A 22,106-nucleotide genomic window follows, 5' to 3' on the forward strand; every position below is an offset into this window, starting at 1 on the left:
ACCATCATATCATGATGAAGTCATACATTTGGACAAGGCATGCAAGGAAGGAAAATTTGCAAACAACAAATCATGCAGAATGATACCACTTCTTCTATTGAATGTTTCCATAGAGAACAGAACATACCATTGTAATTGCAACACAGCCGGTCACCATCAGCAGCTCAGCAGAATGAAGACGGAATCACATCCTCTCAGTGGATCGTTTGTTCCAACCACACAACATTGACGACTCAGACTAAGTGCCTTGTAAAAGGCTGCTAATGTGAAATACCAGCAACACATAAGAAATGCATGACCAACTCTATACTTCTTTTGGCACAAACACTCATTAGACTTATGCCAATGCCGGCTGGTTCAGAAAGGATCGCAAATACAGTACTTGTTTGCACTCTGATTTATGATTCTTTTGCTCTTTATTCAAAAGTCGATTGTACAATTTCATCAACCTGATTTGGATCTCACTAACTTCTCAATGACAGTCCCACACCCCAGGACTTCAGCTCAGGATTTAAGCAGCCGCAAAGTGTAGGATCGGATGGATCTGCGGTTGTACCTGAGAAGAAGAATATTATCTATATATCTCATGTACACACACGAACAAGAAATTTCACCTCAGCAATTGACCCCACTGTTTGTGACACACAATTAAGGGGCTACTTAAGGGTTACAGTGGACCTACTACTTGCGGAGCACAGGGACCAGGCTAGCCCGTGAATAACAAAAATCTGTGTATTTTGAAATGCATTAGGGGGAAAAAAAACTCATAAATCTTCAAAAAACGCTGATAAACAATATGTTTTGCATGAAAATTAGGGGTATAGGGGATGGGGGGAAACTCTTCTAGAACAACAAACAAAACCCCCCCAAAATCTAAACCTAAACAAGCCTTTTACAATCATATTCAGTATTTAAGTAAGTCTAAAATAAGAGCCCATCTGATATTCATCCCTACAAGCCCATCACACCGTCATCCACAAAATTAAGAACAGCAGGATTGTCTGCAGGTGACTCCGCTGATTTCACCGAGGCCATTCGCATCATCCCAGTCTCCACATACTTGTGTAATGTGCTGTAGTAGTAGTCTTTAGTGCTGAACTTGTAGAGGGTGGATATTTTCTCCCAATCTTTGTTGGAGGGAGTGATGACACGTTGCGGCATTGTCTGTTTGAAGAAACTTTCCAGGTTTCTCTCCGCTAGTTCCTTGGCATGTGTCATGGTGTAGGAGTCCATGAGGTTGCTCTCCTCCTGAGAATAAATCCTCCAGAACTTGAGCTGTAGGTAGCTGACGGGCGAGGTGCACCGAGCCAAACAGGTCAACAAAAGATTGGACAACATGAGAGTCGCAATCAACAGCCAGCCAAGGATCTGTAATCATGGACACACAATATGTAGAACAAGAGGAAATTCAAATAATTAAATTGAGCTGTCAGGCACATGCTACTGTTATTGCAAATATAGGCACTTCAAATGGTTTCTACCATGCTACCATACAGCAATGGAGCTGCATAATTAATTTTAAAAATAATTTAGATTAATGTTGTCTAATGTTTACATTTGAGTTAAATCATTTTAAGCACTGATTTTTATTTTTCTATATTTAAGCATTAAGTGTGTCACTTTCATGACCAACGTTAAAATACAGTAGGGTAATAGGCCCAGATTATGTTGTTGGTTTTAGTTCTAAAAAGTATACTATTGTAAACCACTTTAACATAATGCACAGTTTAAACATTAACTCTGCGCTTTAATATAAGAAAAAGAAAAGAAAAAAAAAGGTATTGCACACAGAAGTATCCAAACATTTTACCTCAGTTCTTAAAGGGGAAGTTAACCCCAAATTTTCTTTCCAATATGTTCAGTGTGCTTCCAATAGTCTAAACATGGCATTCTGATTAATATTACGTTTGTGGAATATGAGTTAAGAGGCAAATTCACCCATCTCCGAGGACAGCCATTTTGACACTTTCTGTCGACTGAAAATGACATCACAGATGCACAGGGCTCAGGTAGCAACCAATCACAGCTCACCTGTTTTCTGAAGCTGAGCCATGATTGGTTGTTACCTGAGCCCTGAGCAACTGTGATGTCATTTTCATGAAATGGACAAAAATGGGTGGATTTTGCTGCTTAACTCTTATTCCACAACCACAATATCATTCAGAATGCCATGTTTAGACTAGTCAGGCTTCATAGAACATATTGTAAAGACATTTTTTGCATTGACTTCTCCTATAAGGATTAAGGAAGACTTAAAACAGATATATATTTACACTTGCACCATTTTAATTGTATACTACTAATCACTGTAATTCCTCTTCTGTTGAAAGTCTACACTTCAATGACATAATTGTTTTCTTTCAAATTAATCCTTTCTAATGGTGTATAAAGGCAAAATGTCATTGTCTCAATATTTCTGGATTTAACTGTATTAACTTGATGTATCTGGAGTATTGTTTTTTTTTCTCCCCTAATACTTTTGCATATACTGTACATTTCCATGTTTCAAGAATAAAATATGGTTAGATGCTGAGCAATACTTTGGCGTACATGAAAACTGACCTGTGAGTGAGCCCTGATGGTGAGCAGGACAGCTTCTCTGTCACTGACACTGCTGCCTCTCCCACAAGGGAACTTGTGGAGTTCCTTTCGACACTCGACCAGAGAAGAAGCACCTGCGCAGAGACGCTCACTGTAATCACTCACATTGACACCTGTCATTGCACACTCAAAGTAGTTCCCGTTTAGCAGAGCCACGGCTATCCAACTGGATGGAGCCACCAGGGCTGTGGTGCTGATCTGAAAGATGATCTTCAAACAGTGAGACATCCTCTTGCAGCAGGACGAATTGGTCCCATGTTGGAAAAACCCTGTCATCATCTTCCACATCTTTTTACTTAAGATGTAAGCCAGAAGTAGCAGAGCCAGAGCAGGCACCAGGAGGAACACCATGCCGTACAGGAAGTTCAGCTCATTGCAGGGACACCTGAAGAGCACAGAGGAGAAGATCTGCTCTCCTCCAGCCGTCAGCAAGGAGACTAACCCAAAACCAAGGTTAGTCTGTTTGTTCGCAATCTTCAGGACAGCATTGAACCTATCCATCGCTTACTACGGTGTGACTTTTTTTCTTTTTTTTCAAATAATAGTGTGCACTATGCAGTCTTTTTCCTCCTCCCCCTAAAACCACCAACACCCACAGGTGTCAGTTATCTAGCAATGGTTTATTCATGGGTATATAGTTACAGCAACATTGAAAAGTTACAATTCATGCTCAAATGTTTGTGTCTTCACTTCCAGACACATTATGAGTGAACTATGGAATCTAAACTTTCTGTAATGCTGACTGATCCCTTTGCTGTCCGACCACCATACTTAAATTGCTCTGAAAAGTTATTTCTGGCACATACTAACGGGGTTCTGGCTTTTTCTCATTTGACAATATTTTCAGCAAAACCTGTCACAATTAATCCTGTGCTTTTGCTGTGTTTTGTGATTAATTTTGCAAAGAGGCCACATGAGAAACTGGAATGCTTGCTGAGGGTCAAGTCAACATGCTACCTCAACTCTGTCTATATAATTTTCAATTATCTGTGTTTTCAAAAAGCATATTGTCTTGTTTCAGTAAATGGCTTCGTGTGTAGATATGGTATGTATTAGGAAATGCACATTTTAAACAAAATTTATTAGTGGTTATTAAAATTACATCTTTACACTTTAAAAAATGATAACGTTAATTTTGTGCACCAACAGCCAATTCATATTAGTTGTTCCTAGTAGTCAGGTTTCCTAAATATAGGTAAGTGGGAAGTATATTATTGACATTATTGACAGTGATGTATAATGATAAAATGATGAGTTATAATACACCAAATAAGTACAGTAGACTATAGGAAACTGTAGATTTGCGTGCGGTATTATCGGGACAAATTTCCTTGGCCCTTTCTCCACTTTGCAGGAAATAAGAATGTTGCTAGCATTAGGACCATCCATCCATCCATTATCAATACCGCTTATCCTCACAAGGGTCGCGGGGCGTGCTGGAGCCTATGCCAGCTGTCTTCGGGCTGTAGGCAGGGGACACCCTGAATTGGTTGCCAGCCAATCGCAGGGCACACAGAAACAAACATCCGCACTCACAATCACACCTAGGGGCAATTTAGAGTGCCCAATTGACCTACCATGCATGTTTTTGGAATGTGGGAGGAAACCAGAGTACCCGGAGAAAACCCACGCAGGCACGGGGAGAACACGCAAACTCCACACAGGGAGGCCGGAGCCGGGATCGAACCAACAACCTCTGAACTGTGAGGCGGACATGCTAACCAGTCGACCACCGTGCCGCCTAGCATTAGGACCACTGTTGTCAATTTTGCTAGTCCCTCTATTTTTTTTTTTTTTTTAATGTTCCAAACATAGCAAAAATGTTGCTACATTGGCAATACTTCAGACACAAGTCAAAGCTCTTGCTTGCTGCCTCACTTGTACTAGTGTCCACACGTGTGCACGTAAAAAGTATATTTTTTTATTTTACTTCATGGTCACCGTGAGGGCCGCTCAGAGCCTGTGGGCAGCCGGATGTGGCCCCCCGGGCTGAACTTTATAACTAGGACTGCATTCAACGCACTGTTGTAAAGGCAGAGTGTGCTGTTATTGTTACATTTCATAGTGGTAGGTTTTTATTCTTGTGTGACAACAAGTACGTTTTTAAAAATAGTTTTCTGGCAGGTGAATTATTTGTTACATTTGCATGACAATTACACGTTTATGACACTCTTTCTTGGCTTTTGGCATCTAAAATATTGAATTTTACAGCAGTGTGAAGGGTTACAAAGTATATCCACTGTTGTTAATCAACATTTTACCTTAATTGATCAGCTGAGCAGTGGCCACGTAAGAAATGTAATCAATCACAGGACGAAACCACGTTAGCTAATGATTTTGCAATATTCCCTTTAAAGTTACTGATAAATTACTTATTACAATAATAGACAATCTTGTTGTTTCGCGTCCAACGATAAGCTTTTGTTGGGTTATGCGAGGGTTATTTTTGTTGTTCTTGTTTGTTGCAATTCTACTCCAATCCACAGAGAACGCTGTTTAATTCTTACGCCTTTGTTGCCAACTGTCGCCTACCCACAAAGAAGCATATGAAACGCGACTGATTTTTTTTGTTGTAGCAATCTTCTATGCTGAACACAGTGGCCCCTTATGATTCAATTATTTAAGTGTATTCCGCAAATCAATTGAATCGACGGTTTATTTGATCCAACGTGCAGATTTAGAATCGCTATCTGAACTCAGAAAGGTCAAAACATGGCAGAAAACACAGGTAAGGGCATTGGTTAACGTTAGCCAGTTAGCAAGTCACAGGAGTTGAACTAGCATTTCAATTTGGATATAATCCTTGAAGAGATGCACTTCGATGCAATTTGTCAGTCCTATGATTATTCACATTGTGTATCTGACCATCAATGTTACTGTTTTTTATGTATATATTTTGCAGAGCTGTTTAGCTACGCAGCAGTTCTGCACCTCGTTAACTTTCAGCTTCGATGATACGCCTGCTGATCTACCAAACGTTTTTAAGAATACTTGCAAAGGGAAAGTGCTTGCCGGGCAACCTTGAATGCTCAAAAGACACCTAACCCTTTTTGACATCTAAAGTAAGGATAACTCTGCATACATCATTTTAGTTTTTAAACTTGCATTAACAAAATCGAGTGTTTAGAAAACATTAGAACGTAACAAAAACGCTTATTTTCCAATAAAATAGTAAATGTCTATTTCAGTCCTCATTTATATGACTAAAGCTAAATCATCCACCCGCAGTTACCCAAAACTGACGCCTGCTTCAGTGTTCGATCATCATTTTATCACGTGCAGTCAGCTGAAAGCTTGATTTAAAAAAAAAAAAGAAGACAGTTTCGCATATCAACATAAAATATACAATCACAAATTAATAGCCATTAAAATGCTTATTTTACCCGGTTAATCCGAGCGTCATCTTCATCTTCACAAACGATTGTAGGCGATTGTAGATCTGTGAGCGATGCATATTTTGACCGACCTAAAAAAAAGAAAATTAAAAAAAACATATTTTCATTGTAACGGTAATCTTCAAGTTAAGAAAAAAACGAATTAAAGCAAAAATAAATTCAAATTGACTACTCATTGAAGACCCTTCATTCTAGATGCCAATTCCCAGCTACGCACTTCCCAAACAAATATTAAAAACGGGTGGTTCCATCAGGAAGGACATCCGGCATAAAAACTGTGCCAAACATATGCGAGTGGCTTGCTGTGGTGACCCCTGACAGGGAAAAGTCAAAAGTTACTACTTCTTACTCATTTATTTTGCAAAGATAGAGAAGGGGTCACTTCACTTGTGTGGCTCTGGAGCTTTGGGTTGCCTAGTTCTAACTTCATAGGCATCTGTCTAGTGCTTTGTGATGATGGTAAACAAAGCAATATTGATCTAAATACCATTTCAAGTTGATTTGGAGGGTATGAAGCATGAAAACCGATCTAACAATAAAGTAGGATGACTGATAATGCTAGTGAAACTACTGTACAAAGTGTAAACACTGCTCAAGACTAGGAACTGTAATCTTGCACAGCTTCTCACTCTTACATTCTTTCTGATCAGAGCAAAACGAGACAAAGCATGACAACTCATCGTCACCTGGAATGACAGTCCAAGAGAAAGAAATGGCAGCCAGTGCATATGAATCGTTTTTGGTGAGTGTTCACATTTTATTTGTAATGAACCGTTACAGTGACACCTGCTATTTGCAGGGCTTAGGGACAGGGCTGCCCCATAAATAGTGAAAATCTGCTTATAATTGACAATCATTATAAATGCAAAAAAAAAAAATACTGAAAGATAAAACAGAATAAACGTCTAATAAGCGTTTTCTATGAAAAACATGTCCCCCCCCACAAGAAAATTCTAAATTATCGAGGTAGCTTTTATAACAAGGAAGTTACAAGCTTTTTTTTTATATATATATTTGTAATTAAAGAGCCTTTCTCCCCCAGCTTGATTGCCACTATGATGATTATTGATAATATAATTTTGCTTATTGGGATCATTATTTCGGTAAACCTGTATTTCCACATCTAAATGTTTATTGAGTATTATGATAAATCTTTTGACATATGGAGCCATTCCGAGATGTATTTAACACAAATGTGTGCTGATGATACCCTCGCATGACATCATCGGCTTAAATTTCCGGACTGAGTGAGTCACTATATAATACACTCATGGTACGATCCCGGTCAATGAATGGATATAAATATTTTAAAAAAACAAATCAGCATATCTCTCCATAGCGTCACGTCGTCTCAAGTGGTTCTTGTGCCTTGTAATTGATAGTGTGTGGGGGTGGGAAATCTCAAGTGTCAACCAATTTGAAAAATAAAATTGGTTGCCAGCCAGCAATGTGGGAGAAAATGGCTACGGACATAATGGGGTTCAGCCGTATTGATCATCTTGATAGTAGAAGTCCTTATTTAGCCATAAACCACCATCTACGCTATTCCTTCATTGGTTAGTAAGATAAGTGAATGTAATCTGATGCAATAATATTCCCCACATTGTCATTGTCACTGTCACATCATGCCTATGCTGTATTCACAGGCTAAGAAGTACGACGAGTCTTTGAGACACCTTGAAGCTCTGCAAGAATTGAATAAAGAGGACTACAAGATCGCTTTGAATAAAGCCATTGTAGAGTTCTACAAAAGCGGTCAGACTACCACAGGGAACCTCAAACAAAGCCTAATGGCAATGAAGACCCAGGCAAGTGCATCTGGCTCATATTTCTCCAGCTCTTTTCATCTTATTAAAATTGTTCAATTGAAGTGAAATGTAGAGAATAACAAAACACTGTTGCCTCATGGCATCCATCGCTCTGGCAATCATTCAGGTTCACACAGCCACAGAAGATGTTGATGGGTTGGATGATGTTGAAAATAGTTTGTTGTACTACAATCAAGCCATTATCCACTATCATATGCGGCAGTACTCAGAAGCCATTTCCATCAGCGAGAAGCTCTATCAATTTCTGGAACCGTTTGGTACGTTTTGGTGGAATGACAATGCGTTTTCATGCGTTTGAAAATGGATCTGATCTGCAAAGTAAAGATACAGTATTAGTGAGTTGTGCTTTATAATGTAGCCATCCTGTTTGGCATGGAGTCATTCTGTTATTTGTCCTAGAAGAGAAGTTTGCTCAGGCCGTGTGTTTCCTGTTGGTGGATCTGTACCTACTCACGTTCCAGCCAGAGAAGGCCCTCCACCTGTTGGCTGTGCTGGATAAGCTATCTGTACAAGGAAGCAACAAGAACGGCAAAGGAGAGGTACTCGATTTCAAGATTGGAAGTCACATTTTCATAGTTTTTCAAATGAAGACTGAACTCAGAAGTGAAGGCCTTCGAAAGTGTTGGGACATCTCTACGGCTGGTAAGCTGGTGCACGATGCACCAGCTGCCTTTTCTGCACTTCACATTATAGTTGACATGGTCTTCTTTAATGTGAATGTGGCGTGCACAAGGCACTGCTTTTTGATCACATTGAGGCATATATGACAAAAGTGATCGGATGGCCCTCCACAGTACAGTTGGATAATGACGCTAAGTACACAAAGTGAATATCCTCAGATAACCAAGTCCATCATTTAAACACCCACGTACAAACAACCAATGAAGGCAGCAACAGGGAAAACGTGGGAAAAAATAGCTAGAAAGCATCCAGTGTGCTGATAGGCGTTTGCTTTAGACTGAGGTGAGTTTCAAATCGGAAAAGAAGGCAACAGATGTGTCTAGTCTTGCCACCTTTAAGGCACTTGCAAAGAAAGGAACCATTGCCCAGATTACCAGTTGCCAACATGGCAAGTAACAGTCAGAAGAGAAGAGCTTGACAAAATTTGACAATGTTCAGTAGTTCAATTCAAAAAGTGGATTTCATGACATTCAGATTCATTTATGTCATTTAGATTCATTACACGCAGTGAAATCTAAGCAGTTCAAAAAATGGATGCATGGATAATTTTACGAATTACAGCTAACAAAAACCCCAACCAAATTCACCATCTCAAGAAATTGCATTGCTATATAAGAAAAAAATAGACTATGAGTATAGAATTTAGGTAGGAATTGGCCTTCTGTAAAGGACTTTCCTGTGTTTGATGAATGTATATAATGAGTTTCACTTTTAGAATTGAACTACTGAAATAAATTAACTGACAGTATTCACATTTATTGAGCTATCTTTTATATTACTATTTATTGAGAACATTCAACACCACACAATCAACACCATTCTTAACATTATTTAACAGATTAATTATTATGGCCATCCATTCCTTGTCACTAGCTTTAATGCTACCAGTGGCAATACTGTTGAACAATGCATGCAACACCTTTTAGTTGGGTCTGAGTGCTGTTAAATTGTGCTGTAAGCTTTTAACTGCAAGTTTTGCTTCCAGAACAACAAAGATGGTGGCAACCAGAAGGCAGAGTTTTCCGCCATGATTGAGGCAGCTAAATCAAAGATGCACCAGGTATGCTCGAGAAAATCTAGATTAGATACTTGACTATCTCTGCTTTCGCCTCCATAATGACTCAGACTCTCCTTTTACAGTACAAAGTAAGAGCCTACATTCAGATGAAATCCTCCAAAGCGTGCAAAAGGGAGATAAAGTCAGTGATGAACACTGCAGGAAATGTGAGTCTCTTCTGAAAGCTTATTTTAACATTAGCCAGAACAGCATATGTTTGTGATGTCACAGTAGTGTTGAAATGGCTACAGTGCACTTTGAGGTCACTATTTTCAAGTCGCATAGCAGCTCTGTGTACTCTCCTCGCAATATGCAAAATGTGTATTTGAGATCAAAATGCAGCCATGTTCTATTGAGTGATTGTGGCAGAGATATGGTCTAAAGGCCCTGATAGACCAAACCGACGTCTGAGGTCCCGAAGCGTCGTGGCGTCTGAATGCGCCGTCTGTTTGGTGTAGTGGCCACCGTCGTAGTGTCGTAACCCGTCAGTAGGTGTCTTTGGGGGCGTTTACGTATGTTGAATCGGCGTCGCCAGTCGTGACATTTGGTCACTCTGATTGGCTGTTAGCTAGCAAATCAGCGCTCGGAGCACCAACGGGAAGTGACAAATGCAGAAAAACAGTGAGCACGCCTCCGCTGCCTTTTAATCTTCTTACAAGTACAAGAGCGAGCGTTGACAATGTGAGTGTTTAACAATACCGTGTCAAGAACGTGATGGTTTACTTCGCGTGGGAGTTCATCGTGAGCGAAGAATATAGCCGAATGCATTGTTTACGTTTTTATAATCGGCCCCCGGCTTTCCGGTTAGATTTTTCTAACCATGAGAAATGGTGACTACCGCTGCCGATGGTATGGAAGGGTATTACATCTTATGCATGCGCAGAAGTTACTTTAATGGTCAGCGTCGCTGTCTGTCGCTGCTGTGTATTCCTCCAGCGTGACGTGCCGACAGCCGGCCGGACGCCACAGGGGGTAAGCGTCCGTCACTGCTGGCCAGCGTCTTTTTGGTCTATCAGGGCCTTAATGTTTATTTCCTGTAGTATGATGCCAGGTGCTTGACATTTAGAGACACATAATCAAGATTTCAGAAATGCTTGAATTTTGATTTATAATAATCAGGATAGTTTAATAAAGCAACTATATGACTACTGAATCATTCACTCATTAGACAGAGAAAAAGAATAGAGAGAAATAATATACACACACTTAACAGCTTCCATTTTCTATCACAAAATTTTATTTGTTTACATCATTATACTATCACTTAACATGTTAATAAATTAATTACAAGGGTCCTCATTTGTACTAGTTTGTACAGCAGCATAAGAATGTGTCATTTGGCATTAGAAGGCACTCCAGATCACCGCCGTACTTACTATATTTAATTTATTAGTTTTATATTTATGGTTTAGAAATGTTGTTTTTGTACAAATATTTACTGTATTATTATGACTATACGGTGGACCCCCGCATATTTGTGGATGGTTCAGCGCCTGCGGAGTCGCATCTTCACCTGTTTTTTCAATAAATAAAAAAACACACAAAAAAGTACATTTTTGAATCTTAATCAGCGGTTGTTGAAGTTTTTTTTATTTTTTTTATTTTAGTTATTTATTTTTTGTCCCCTCCAATGCAGTTCAGTGGCCATCAATTATATGCAGATTTTCGATATTCGTGGGCTGGCCCATTCCTCATTTGCCACAAATAGTGAGGGTCCACTATACTATAGTTTTATATCAATGGCTAAAATGTGTTTTTTCTTAATAATATTTATTTTAGCTATAACTTAACTACTGCTCTAGCATAAGTTAGTTATGGACTACAGCATGTTCTGACATGCGTACAAATTACAGTCTCCTCCAAAAGTATTGGAACGGCAAGGCCAATTCCTTTGTTTTTGTTGTATACTGAAGACATTTGGATTTCAGATCAAAAGATGAATATGAAACAACAGTTCAGAAGCCCAGCTTTATGGTATTCGCATCAAAATGTGTTAAACACTTCAGGACATAGCACCTTTTTGTTTGAAGCCACCCACTTTTCAAGTGGGCAAAATTGTTGGAACATGTGGCTGAAGTATGTTTCTCGTTGCCCAGGTGTTGCCTTTTAGATAGATTGCTTGGATAAGCTCGTTTTTGGCTTTGGGTTTTACCTGTGAGAACTGCATTTATTCTTAAGCATACATGAAGACCAGAGAGCTATCAAGCAAACCATTTTGAAGCTTAGAAAATTGGGAAACTCGATCAGAGCTTTAGCGCAAACATCGGTCATCGCCAATACAACAATTTGGGATGTCCTAAAAAAGAAAGAAACCACTGGTGTACTGAGCAACAGATATCAAACAGGTCGGCCAAGCATTTGATGACAGAAATATTGTGGTAGCAGCGAAGAAACACCCAAAGACAACAGTCAGTGACATCACTGCCCACCTCCACAGGGCAGGAACGAAGGTATCACAATCCACTGTTCATACAAGACTTTGAGAGAAGAAATAGACAGGTTATACCACAAAATTCAGACTACTCAACAGCAAAAAGAATCAGAAATTCAGATTGGAGTTTGCTAAGAACTACAGACATGTTCAGACTGGCCAAGTCAGTCACTGGACCTTATTCCTATAGTGCATGTATGTCACCTCCTGAAGAGGAGACTGAAAGGAAAAAATACCAGAAGCAAACAAGAACCGAAAGAGGCTGCAGTAAAGACCTGGAAAAGCATTTCAAATGAAGAATTAAACAGTCTGCTGAAGTCAACAGGTAGCAGGCTTGATGCACTTATTGCAAGTAAGAGGGTTATGCCACAAAATTCAAAATTTTCTTTACTTTTAGGTAATTTACTAATGTCTGTTCCGATACTCTTGCTCACTTGGCTTCAAACAAGAGGTTTGAATAAAAGCTGGACTTCAACCTTTGGCTCATAGTCGTCTTCTGATCTGAAACCCAAATGTCTTCAGTATGCAACAAAAACAAAGGCATAAACCTTGCCGTTTCAATACTTTTGGAGGGGATTGTGCGGTACCACTGCAGGAATGGAACGTTGTCATAAATCGAGGAATCCTTGTAGTCCCTGTGAACATATCGTCGCTGTCATGTGAAAAACACTTAAAACCTTTTTTTTCCAATTTTTCTTTTTTTTTCTTACGTGAATGGTGTTTCCACGTTACAGATATTGTATTAAAAAAATGAACCTTGTTCCTGTTCCCTTTCAGTCTGCACCGTCACTATTCCTTAAGAGCAACTTTGAATATCTGAGAGGAAACTACCGGAAAGCAGTGAAGCTGCTCAACAGCTCTAATATAGCAGAACACCCCGGACCCATCAAAACAGGTGACTGTGACTGTACTTTGCCTCTCATGATTTCTTTTTCTGCACAAGTTCTAAAATTGCTTTGACATGCTATGGTGAATCCCTTTTTAAAGATCAGCTTGCCAATTGTCGGTGTCATATGAGTCTAGTTTCAGTAGTTTACCTACTGTCTGCCTTTTGAATTGTGCCTTGTCCCGCCTAGGTGAATGTGTTCGTTGTATGTTCTGGAACAATCTTGGCTGCATTCACTTTGCAATGGGGAAACATAACCTAGGAATTTTCTACTTCAAGAAGGCATTACAAGAAAACGACCACACTTGCGCACAGCTCGGAGATGGTGGCAATGGGCAAGGTGAGTCCAAGAAAGTCGGTTTCAACTGGTATGCTTCTAGCTTGGAAGCACATAAGTGGCACATGCAGCGGATGGTCAGATTGCCCATAAAGACCTACTCACTGCCGCAGTGGAGACTTTATTGCAAATCTGAAGGGTGTAAATAACAGTAAACAAAAGGTAGATGTAAACGCAGTGAAATAAAATCTGGCCTTCTGAACTTTTGTCTCATATTTTGATCTCAAACACAAATGTCTTCAGTGTGCAACAAAAAGGGGGGGGTGGGGGGGACTGTATATATGTCTGTGTGTGTCGCACGTGTCCCAGTATGGTTGTGTACTGTATGTAACAGTATGTAAACTTTGTTACCCTTTCTTCTGCTCTTTCTTCGACTTTGTAGCTAAGAAATTCACAGGTATTCCAATGTGTGCTCTGCTAGCCAACAAACGCTATGAGCTTCTGTATAATTGTGGCATCCAGCTGCTGCACATCGGCAGGCCTCTGGCCGCCTTCGAGTGTCTGATTGAGGCGGTGCAGGTTTATCATTCAAACCCTCGACTGTGGCTGCGACTTGCGGAGTGTTGCATCTCTGCTAATAAAGGGGTATGTCAAGTCAAGTTTAAGTATCCACGTAACCCAACTTTCATGTTGCCCGTCTGTTTTTGTCCCTAAGTGTTTTGAAATCTAAACATTTGTAAAGAGTTAATATATTTGTGTTATGCCTTTCAAAATTGTATCATATTTATCAGGGCTCTACACTAACTTTTGCAAGTTGGTCGCACCGACACAGATTTGGTCGCACGCTATTTTGGGGCGGTACAGCATGACCATATTTGTTGATGTACAACACACATTGAAAAAGTGGGAGCATTTGCGAGCATAATGCATTTTTGAGCCCTGTTTAATATGGATAACACCTTTCCCTAATTTATCATTGAGATCCTCCTGCAGGCTTTTTTTGCGATTTATATTGGCGTTCTAATCGGGCTGTTGTTCCTGTTTGCCTGCAGGGTTCAGAACAAGAGAGCAAAGGTTTACCTTGTAAAAAAGGCATTGTTCAGTCAATTGTCGGACAGGGATACCATCGCAAGATTGTGTTGGCATCCCAGTCCATGCAGAACACTATTTACAGGTTAGTACTCGAGCTCACTACCTCATCTTTATATTACAATACAATAAAACACGAAAAACACAACTGACTTGCAATGGATAATTGAACACAATTTAAATGGTGAGCTTTAAATTGCTCTCCGTGTCTGACTTGCAGTGAGGGCCAGTCAGCAGCCATTCCAGTAGCCAGTATGGAGTTTGCTGCCATTTGCCTAAGGAACTCTCTGCTGCTGCTGCCTGAACATCAACAGCAGGACGTCAAGATGGAAAACAGCTCCAAGAATTCAAGTCAGTCAGGAAGCACCGAGAGTGGCAGCGAGAACAGTGATGCCTGCAGGTCTGACATGCGCACGCAGATAGATACATATAGAAATATAACCACATTTTGTTTAAAAAAATAATATAATAAAAATGCCAATGGCTTTGTGCAGCAAGAAGTCTCTAGTAAGTTGACACTTACTACTACACAAAAACAAGACAAGCAACTGCAAGAAATTATTGATCAATTTGGTTTTCAACAAAACCACGTTAGCACTTATATAATTTTGATTTAGTGAGGTTATAGCCCCAAATGTCATTTAATCATCATTTTAGAACATGGATGGGTAACTTTGATCACATGGGGTACATATGGTTTATCCATAGCCACAAGAGTCAAACTGTAGACCTAAGGCCCCCTATGACCAAAGACGACTTGGGATTTTTTTAAATAAAACACCTTTACATAAGCCGCACACACTTCATAAAAAAAAAAAATTTAAAAAAAAGGAAAAACATATATAAGCTGCACCTATATACAAGCCGCAATCTATGTTGAAAAATTTGATATTCAAAATTACATTCTACAGAACAATTTTGAGCTGTAAATGTGCATGTATCTACCAGAACAGATTCTTTCCTAACAGTGCCTTTTAACACGGCAGCAACTTTGCTGATTAAAACGGAACAGAACCAAGAAAAAATAAACTCCAGTTTGTCAGCTCTACTTCCACATACCACGTAACTCATAACCTAGTGCATAGCGCCCTCGCCTGTTGAACTCCTCCACCTGCACTCACATCCTGTTAATGGCTATTATATTGTATTGTATTGTAATTCTGGTTAGACGGCCACTAGTGGTGGAAGAAAAATCCACAGAATAGCTGCACTTTATATAAGCCGCATGGTTCAAAACCTAGGAAAGGAGTAGCATCTTATAGTCCGGAAAATACGGTATATTCGAAATTATGAATGATCAGGGTTCCCACACATCGTGGAAAACGTGGAAAATGATTGATCAATTTTCCAGTCATGGAAAACACATGAAAATGAGGGGGGAAAATGTAAAATGTCCTGAAAAGTTTGAGTTGTCCTCCCTCGGATTATCTCTGCCTAGTGGGTGAACCCAAACGGGTTGAACAGACAAGTGCGGTATGTCTGTGAATGATCGTGCCATCGTTCTTACTTTTGCCTTTACAATATGAACACACATCTGAAGAATGCGTGATCGTTTCAGTGCAAGACATTGACAAGTGTTGGTGAATGCGAACATCCTTGCGGAGTGTGTTGTTACTCCTGCTACATGCTTGTCATTTTTCTTTCCTGTGCCCTGATGAACCTCCGTCTGTTTTGCAGTGGGAAAGGTCAGGAGGCCGACAGGTTATTCTCTGCGGCGCCATCGTCTCCTCTCCGAAAACAGGAAGTGGAAAACCTCAGGTAATTCTATTGTCATATCTACCTTCCAAGGGATGCGCCAGCAAATACAGTATTAAGGCAAAGCAGCTTTATTTATATAGCACATTTCATAAACATGATAGCTCAATGTGCTTTACACAAGTAAAGACAACACCTCCAAGCACAAGCAAAGCTCGACTAAATGACCCAAACCTGCAGAGCTTTCAGCCTTACTGTGTTTATATTCAATAAGCATTTCTTTGATGTATTCAAGGCCCAAACCATTTAGTGATTTCAAAACCACTTGCAGAATTTTCATACAGTGGTGCCTCTACCTACGAAATTAATTGGTTCTGGAAGAAATTTCTTAAGTAGAAAATGTTGTAAGTAGAGACGCATTTTCCATGTAAATGCCCTAATCCGTTCCAAGCCCCCCAATATTCAAGTATCAATGTTTTATAAAGCAAAAAAATGCATGAAAACATCTGACAAATACATGTTACAATTAGAGTATTGCACAATAAATTAGAGTTGTGCATAATGTAAAAAAATAAAGAATAGAGTAAGGAATAAAAACTTTTCATTGCTCTCCTCATCACTTTTTGCCCTCTTTTTTTTTTTTGTTCTCTCAGAAGTGTTTTTTGCCTGGCGTTTTGTAAACAACTGATTTAATAACGTGGCGACTGTCGATACATTACGGTCATATTCTTTGGCGAGATCAAACAAACGCATCCCCCTTTCATACTTTTCTATCTATCTCTTGCTTTGTTTGTATGGACCCAAAAAAACGAGTTTCTCCTTTTTTTCTTTTCCTCGTTTCTAAATCACGTAAAACTATCGGAACACCTCATTATCCGAGGAGCGAATGACGAGGACGCAGCGTCTATCTTATGTATTTACCGGTACCTATCCATCCACACACATAGAGACATACGGAAGAGGCCCCTCTTAGCCAATGGGAGGCCAGGAAGATGCTAGGCTAGCCAATGGCAGAGCAGCTATGAGTATGTTGTGTTCAGGAAACTCCGGAGCTGCGAGTAGCAGCCCTTACTGCGAGTATCACCCCATACTTTTTACCTTTCGTATCCTGAAATTTCTTTCGTAACTAGAGGTAATATTTTCCTGTTGAGGCGTTTCGTAACTTTTTCGAAAGTTTCGTATGAAGAGACGTTCGTAAGTAGAGGTACCACTGTATTAGGAAGTGGAAAACCTCAAGTAATTCGACTGTTGTACCGATCTTAAAATTGTAATGCTTCGTTTAACCTGTAGGTGCTCCATCTTGGCGTGTAGTGCCTATGTGGCCTTAGCACTAGGAGACAACCTGATGGCTTTAAACCATGCTGAGAAACTGCTCCATCAAACCAAGGTTTCAGGATCGCTCAAGTAAGATTTGTTAGTGCTTCTTGACCCAACCGCTTGTAGCTACCCGATGATTGGAATCGGTTGACTCTCGCCTTGTATCGTATCTCTCCTGCCTTCAGGTTCCTCGGTCACCTCTACGCGGCCGAAGCCCTCATTTCATTGGACAGGATCTCCGATGCCATCGCGCACCTCAACCCGGAGAATGTCGTCGACGTGTCAATTGGAGTGCTGACCAGTGAGCAAGACCCAGGTCTGCTGCTTTTCGTAGCTGCAAACTGCAAATCAGTTGATGAATGTTTTTCTAGCCTGGAGGAGGTCTATGCTCTAAAAAGGCCTAAAAAAAAACGGATGTAGGGAAGATCTTGTAAGCAGATTGTAGCCAAACAACTTTGCATAGCCTCTTACAACTAGGGATGTGGCTGTGTTCAGTATTTATGAATCGCATTCAAACTCATCATAAATGGGAGTCAGCACAAACTGCCACAATTTAAAGTCCCGCTGATTAACCCCAAATAAAGTTCTGATGTTCTAGTAGGCTTTGTACACACTTGCGCAACCACGTAATCACAAGTTTATTTTTACTCCCCTTCTTGAAAATCTTTCCTTTTTTAATTGAGTTGTACATGTTTTTTTAATGTTGGAAAAAGTTTTCAATTGATTGATCTTGGTCTCATTATTTTAATCTCTAACATAAGCCATAGTGCGGCGGCAGAATGTTTTTGATTCGACTTTGATATCAACTTTTTTTTATTGGTTGCTCAAGAATTTTCCTCAAAGTATCAAATTTGAATTGCATCTTGTTTTATCTCAGCAGGTTCCGATAAAGGAGATGAACCTGTTGAATCTTGTAAGTACGCTTTATTTCAACCTTCACCCAAACAAATCCCCAAATAATGCCGAATCCTCATAAATAGCAGCTTCTGACACTGATATAGTGTGCATATCGAAACGAATGATCGAGTGGGAGATTTATGGGTCGTTTTTTGTGTATTTTTGTGTGTGTTTGCAGCAGGCAAACAGACCCCTCTCTGTTATCCCAGCAGTGTGACTTCAGCTCGAGCCATGATGCTCTTCAACCTTGGCAGCGCGTACTGCTTACGAAGCGAATATGACAAAGCCCGCAAGTGCCTTCAACAGGTAACCGTGTAAACGCAGTCAGCCGTCACATAGCATCGATTAGTCCGAAAAGCGCAAATCGACATGTATTTCTTAAACACAAATATTAACTTGGTGTAGCGTTCACTCGCCTGACTTTTTATTTATTTTTTTTTAAACTTTTTTCGGTATTGTGGGTTCACTTGCAACTCAGCGAGGGAATCAGTGCAACCAATCTCCAGTGTTCAATATTTTATTTCCTTATGCCACTGTTCTGTTGACTGTTAAATTGAATCCCAGATCTATACTATACTTTCCCCGTGTAATGCTTCTCAAGTGAAGATTGTTCGGATGAATTGACATGCCTTTTCAAGAACAGCAAAGCTGAGTTTGCGTTAACAAGTTCTGTTCTTCCAGTATTTCACATCATGTTGCGTGCGTGTTGTCTTCCTCAGGCTGCATCGATGGTGAACACTAAGGAGATTCCACCTGAAGCCATCTTGTTGGGAGTCTACTTGGAGCTACAGAATGGTCAGTTGCCACCTCCAATTCTGAAACATGTTGAATCACGTCAAAACAGTCATTGCTGGCAGCAGCTGGCATTCAAACCCAAATTTGTGCATCATCCTTGTTGGTGTGTTTGGAAATGAGGAAACAATATATTTACTGTGCAGCAAATCACGGGTCACCAACTTTTTTGAAGCTGAGAACTCCTTCTTGGGTGCTAGTATTAATTTCTCACAGTAATTAGGAAACAGATAAATATCAATCGGCACGGCACGGTGGTCGACTGGTTAGCATGTCCTCCTCACAGTTCAGAGGTCGTGGGTTCGAATCCGGCCACGGCCTTCCTGTGTGGAGTTTGCATGTTCTCCCCGTGCCTGTGTGGGTTTTCTCCAGGTACTCCGGTTTCCTCCCACATTCCAAAAAACATGCATGGTAGGCTAAATTGCCCCCAGGTGTGATTGTGATTGTGAGTGTGCGTGTGTTTGTGTGTCTCTGTGTGGATAATGGATGGATAGATGGGTGAATATCAATATGCAACATTTTATTTCTGTGAATGTCTGCCAATGTTCACCTTTTTAAATGATATCTTCTACAAATTTCCTGGGAAATTACAATATCCCGTCACAGGTTACCTATTTTTAGAGTAGGCCGGCAGGCCACTAATATGATCCTTGGGGTCTGGCTGGTACCTGCAGGCACCACGTTGGGTGATCCTGGCTTAAAAAAGTGACATCTATTTAAAGACGTTTGAATTAAGATTATAGTTGACAAAAAATTAACAAAATGAAATGAAAATTCTATTAAAAAAACAACCACATTTTAAGTTTATAAAATGAACAATAATTGTATTGTAAAAATGTCCTTTGTTTTTGTCAATTAGCTGTTCATTTTAAGTGTGTTTATTTTGCCATTAGTCTTTGGACATTCATAAAAAGGAAGGTCAACCAGTCAGTTGGGAATTGTAGTTTGCTTTACTGTGTATTACACAATACTTGGTGACTTTTTTTCTTTTAATAAATCTTGCACTTGACAAATACTCCATATGTTAGATAAAACTAAAAAAAACAATACTAGAACAAACTAGTTCTAAAACTTAATTGCAAAGGCAAAAGTCAAAATGAAATAAAACTAACTATAATGAAAAATCCCAGGTTTGAACATCTGTTCAATACTCTTGACATCGGTTTTCCATAAACATGCTTTAATATTTACTATGCCCCAAATAAAATTCAGCTGTGCCACCTCACTGGCTTTAATCGTTATAAATCGCCGATTTCTGCAATGTTGCTGGGATATCCATCAGTCTTTGCGCTCAGGCCAACGCGCCGTCTGTTCAAAATGCGAGTGAGGCCTCAAAACTGATCGATCACCTGTGTCCACATCTTCAGGAAATACTCAGCTGGCCTTGCAGATCATCAAACGTAACCAGCTGCTGCCCACGGCGGTTCAGAGGGTGTCGCCAGATTCTCGCAAGAAACCCATGCAGCCGATCCAGCTTCCCTCGCCGTTCACACAAGTCCAGCGTAAATGAGCCTCTGTGCTCACCTTGATCCCATTAGACCACAGACACACGCACTCTGAGGAGCCTTGATATTTATTATGCTTCCTGCGTCAGCATCTGGAGCTGTATGAAATGCAAATCTGACTGATCTGAGAGGTGGTCATGGACTGAGGTCATCCTCATTTTAATTCATTTTGCCTGTAGGCCTGAATCAAAGAATAAAATTTTATTTACTATATAATGTGCGACTCTTTTTTTAAAATGATTTATAGTGTTTTTCTGTCCCCATGTTGCAAGACTGAGTTTATCAGTTGCCTCAACTTATTCAAATTTGTACATTTTAGTCAGTTGAAAGTGATAAATGGGCTTTCACTTTCAGAAGTCTCATTTTACCGACCGGTGGTGGTTCAGTATCTTGCTCAAGGACACTTCGACATGGTCACAAGGGTTGAGGATCAAACCCACAAACTTCAGGTTGCGAGATGACCACTCTACCACCTCAGCCATGCTGCCAGGCCTTTACAGAGATAATTGTCACCATTGAGTGACATACAGTGGTATTCATTTCAAACATTCATGGGTGTGATGTGTACTTTGCAATGGTGAAGAACTGCACTGCATAGCTACTGCTTACATTTTTGACCTGTAAACAAACTGGATTTACCTAAATGATTCGACCCAGCTCTTATGAAGTACAATGATACATCACTGCAAACTGGCTGCCGCCACAAAAATAAAAGTGTTAATTGAATACAGGTCCGACAGTGTCAAACAAAATTGAGCATTTTTACATTTATAAAGGTAAAATACTTTATAAAGCTGTTTTGTTGGAGAGCAGTCCATGTTAGCCAGTGTTTCTTGACCTTTATTGAACCAAGGCACATCATAAATATGTGTAATTACAATACATCCATTGAAATGGTGACATCTCGTCATGATTTACTTAGTGTGATGAAGTAGTAATCTGGGCCTGTTGAACATAAAGCTGATACTAAAAACAAAAACACTGAATCTTTCATAGTTTTCAGATCAATTAAGTGTAATTATGATTATTTCTCAGGGATATATGACTGATCGGGGACATTTGCTTTATGGCTGTTTTATTGAATGATTTTTATTCTGAAATGTGTTATTTTAATTTGAATCCCATTCAAAACAAAATGTATTTAATTTTGAATAAGTGGGACACATTTTGCAAAGTCTATCAAGGTAGGTAAACTTATGAGTGACCACAACTGTAAATACAGTAATCTACCTTAAATGAGCAGTGTATGAATGGTAAAGTGTACTGAGGAAATAAATCCATCCATCCATCCACCCACTCATTTTGTATAGCACTTATACTCATGTGGGTTAGTGGTGAGCTAAAGCATGTCCCAGTTGATTTTGGGCAAGAGGCGGAGTGCACCCTGGACTGGTCCATTCACACACACCTTTTGAGGTGGAAAAAAAATTTCATAGTTTTCAAACTTCCTGAGCCAAGAACATCTCAACCACGAGGCAGATATGCTGCTACTACTAATAATGCACATATACATTTTATTTATTATGGATCTTTTGACAAATCACTTTCCAAAAGGGCTTGACTGAATCCAAAATAATTGGCTGCAAAATATGTGATGGTAATAGAACTGGTGGACGAATGAGAGCGACAATGAGCCATGGGCTAGTCCCAAACA

General features: G+C 39.8%; 2 protein-coding genes across 8 annotated transcripts; one reads left to right on the forward strand and one right to left on the reverse strand.

Moving 5' to 3' along the window:
- Positions 1–28: 28 nt before the first annotated feature.
- calhm6 (calcium homeostasis modulator family member 6) lies at positions 29–6,421 on the reverse strand. 4 transcript variants are annotated; one of them, XM_086038268.1, is made up of 4 exons: positions 6,346–6,421; positions 5,985–6,067; positions 2,563–2,986; positions 41–1,368 (listed from the first exon to the last, which is right to left on the reverse strand). In XM_086038268.1, exons 2-4 carry the CDS (start codon positions 6,053–6,055, stop codon positions 952–954), a joined length of 912 nt encoding a protein of 303 aa, XP_085894394.1. In that variant the 5' UTR covers positions 6,056–6,067; positions 6,346–6,421; the 3' UTR covers positions 41–951. The 4 variants fall into 4 exon arrangements, 3 of the variants coding, with proteins under 3 accessions (XP_085894392.1, XP_085894394.1, XP_085894393.1); XM_086038267.1 differs by having other exon boundaries at positions 5,985–6,399; XR_015087845.1 differs by having other exon boundaries at positions 1,338–1,368; positions 2,563–2,675; positions 5,985–6,399.
- Positions 5,122–20,662, forward strand: cnot10 (CCR4-NOT transcription complex, subunit 10). Of its 4 annotated transcripts, XM_086038264.1 has the most exons (20): positions 5,122–5,329; positions 5,504–5,663; positions 6,647–6,738; positions 7,643–7,804; positions 7,932–8,082; positions 8,225–8,364; positions 9,492–9,566; positions 9,647–9,730; positions 12,772–12,889; positions 13,071–13,220; positions 13,600–13,802; positions 14,210–14,331; positions 14,467–14,646; positions 15,924–16,004; positions 17,232–17,345; positions 17,444–17,574; positions 18,136–18,171; positions 18,334–18,461; positions 18,875–18,950; positions 20,315–20,662. In XM_086038264.1, exons 3-20 carry the CDS (start codon positions 6,688–6,690, stop codon positions 20,455–20,457), a joined length of 2,145 nt encoding a protein of 714 aa, XP_085894390.1. In that variant the 5' UTR covers positions 5,122–5,329; positions 5,504–5,663; positions 6,647–6,687; the 3' UTR covers positions 20,458–20,662. The 4 variants fall into 4 exon arrangements, with proteins under 4 accessions (XP_085894390.1, XP_085894387.1, XP_085894389.1 ...); XM_086038261.1 differs by lacking the exon at positions 5,504–5,663; XM_086038263.1 differs by lacking the exon at positions 5,504–5,663 and having other exon boundaries at positions 18,139–18,171.
- The last annotated feature ends 1,444 nt before the right edge of the window (positions 20,663–22,106 follow it).

Source organism: Filicampus tigris, chromosome 8 (assembly GCF_054856515.1).
Source record: "Filicampus tigris isolate MCC_2025a chromosome 8, RoL_Ftig_1.0, whole genome shotgun sequence".
Lineage (NCBI taxonomy): Eukaryota > Metazoa > Chordata > Actinopteri > Syngnathiformes > Syngnathidae > Filicampus > Filicampus tigris.

Bases quoted from the DNA above. Each gene is read 5' to 3' on its own strand.
- calhm6 (XM_086038266.1), bottom strand. From the start codon at position 3,102: ATGGATAGGTTCAATGCTGTCCTGAAGATTGCGAACAAACAGACTAAC. The intron at 1,369-2,562 runs GTCAGTTTTCAT...CCATGATTACAG, and splicing joins CCATCAGGGCTCACTCACAG to ATCCTTGGCTGGCTGTTGAT.
- cnot10 (XM_086038261.1), top strand. The intron at 7,805-7,931 runs GCAAGTGCATCT...GCAATCATTCAG, and splicing joins TAATGGCAATGAAGACCCAG to GTTCACACAGCCACAGAAGA. The intron at 12,890-13,070 runs GTGACTGTGACT...TGTCCCGCCTAG, and splicing joins CCCCGGACCCATCAAAACAG to GTGAATGTGTTCGTTGTATG.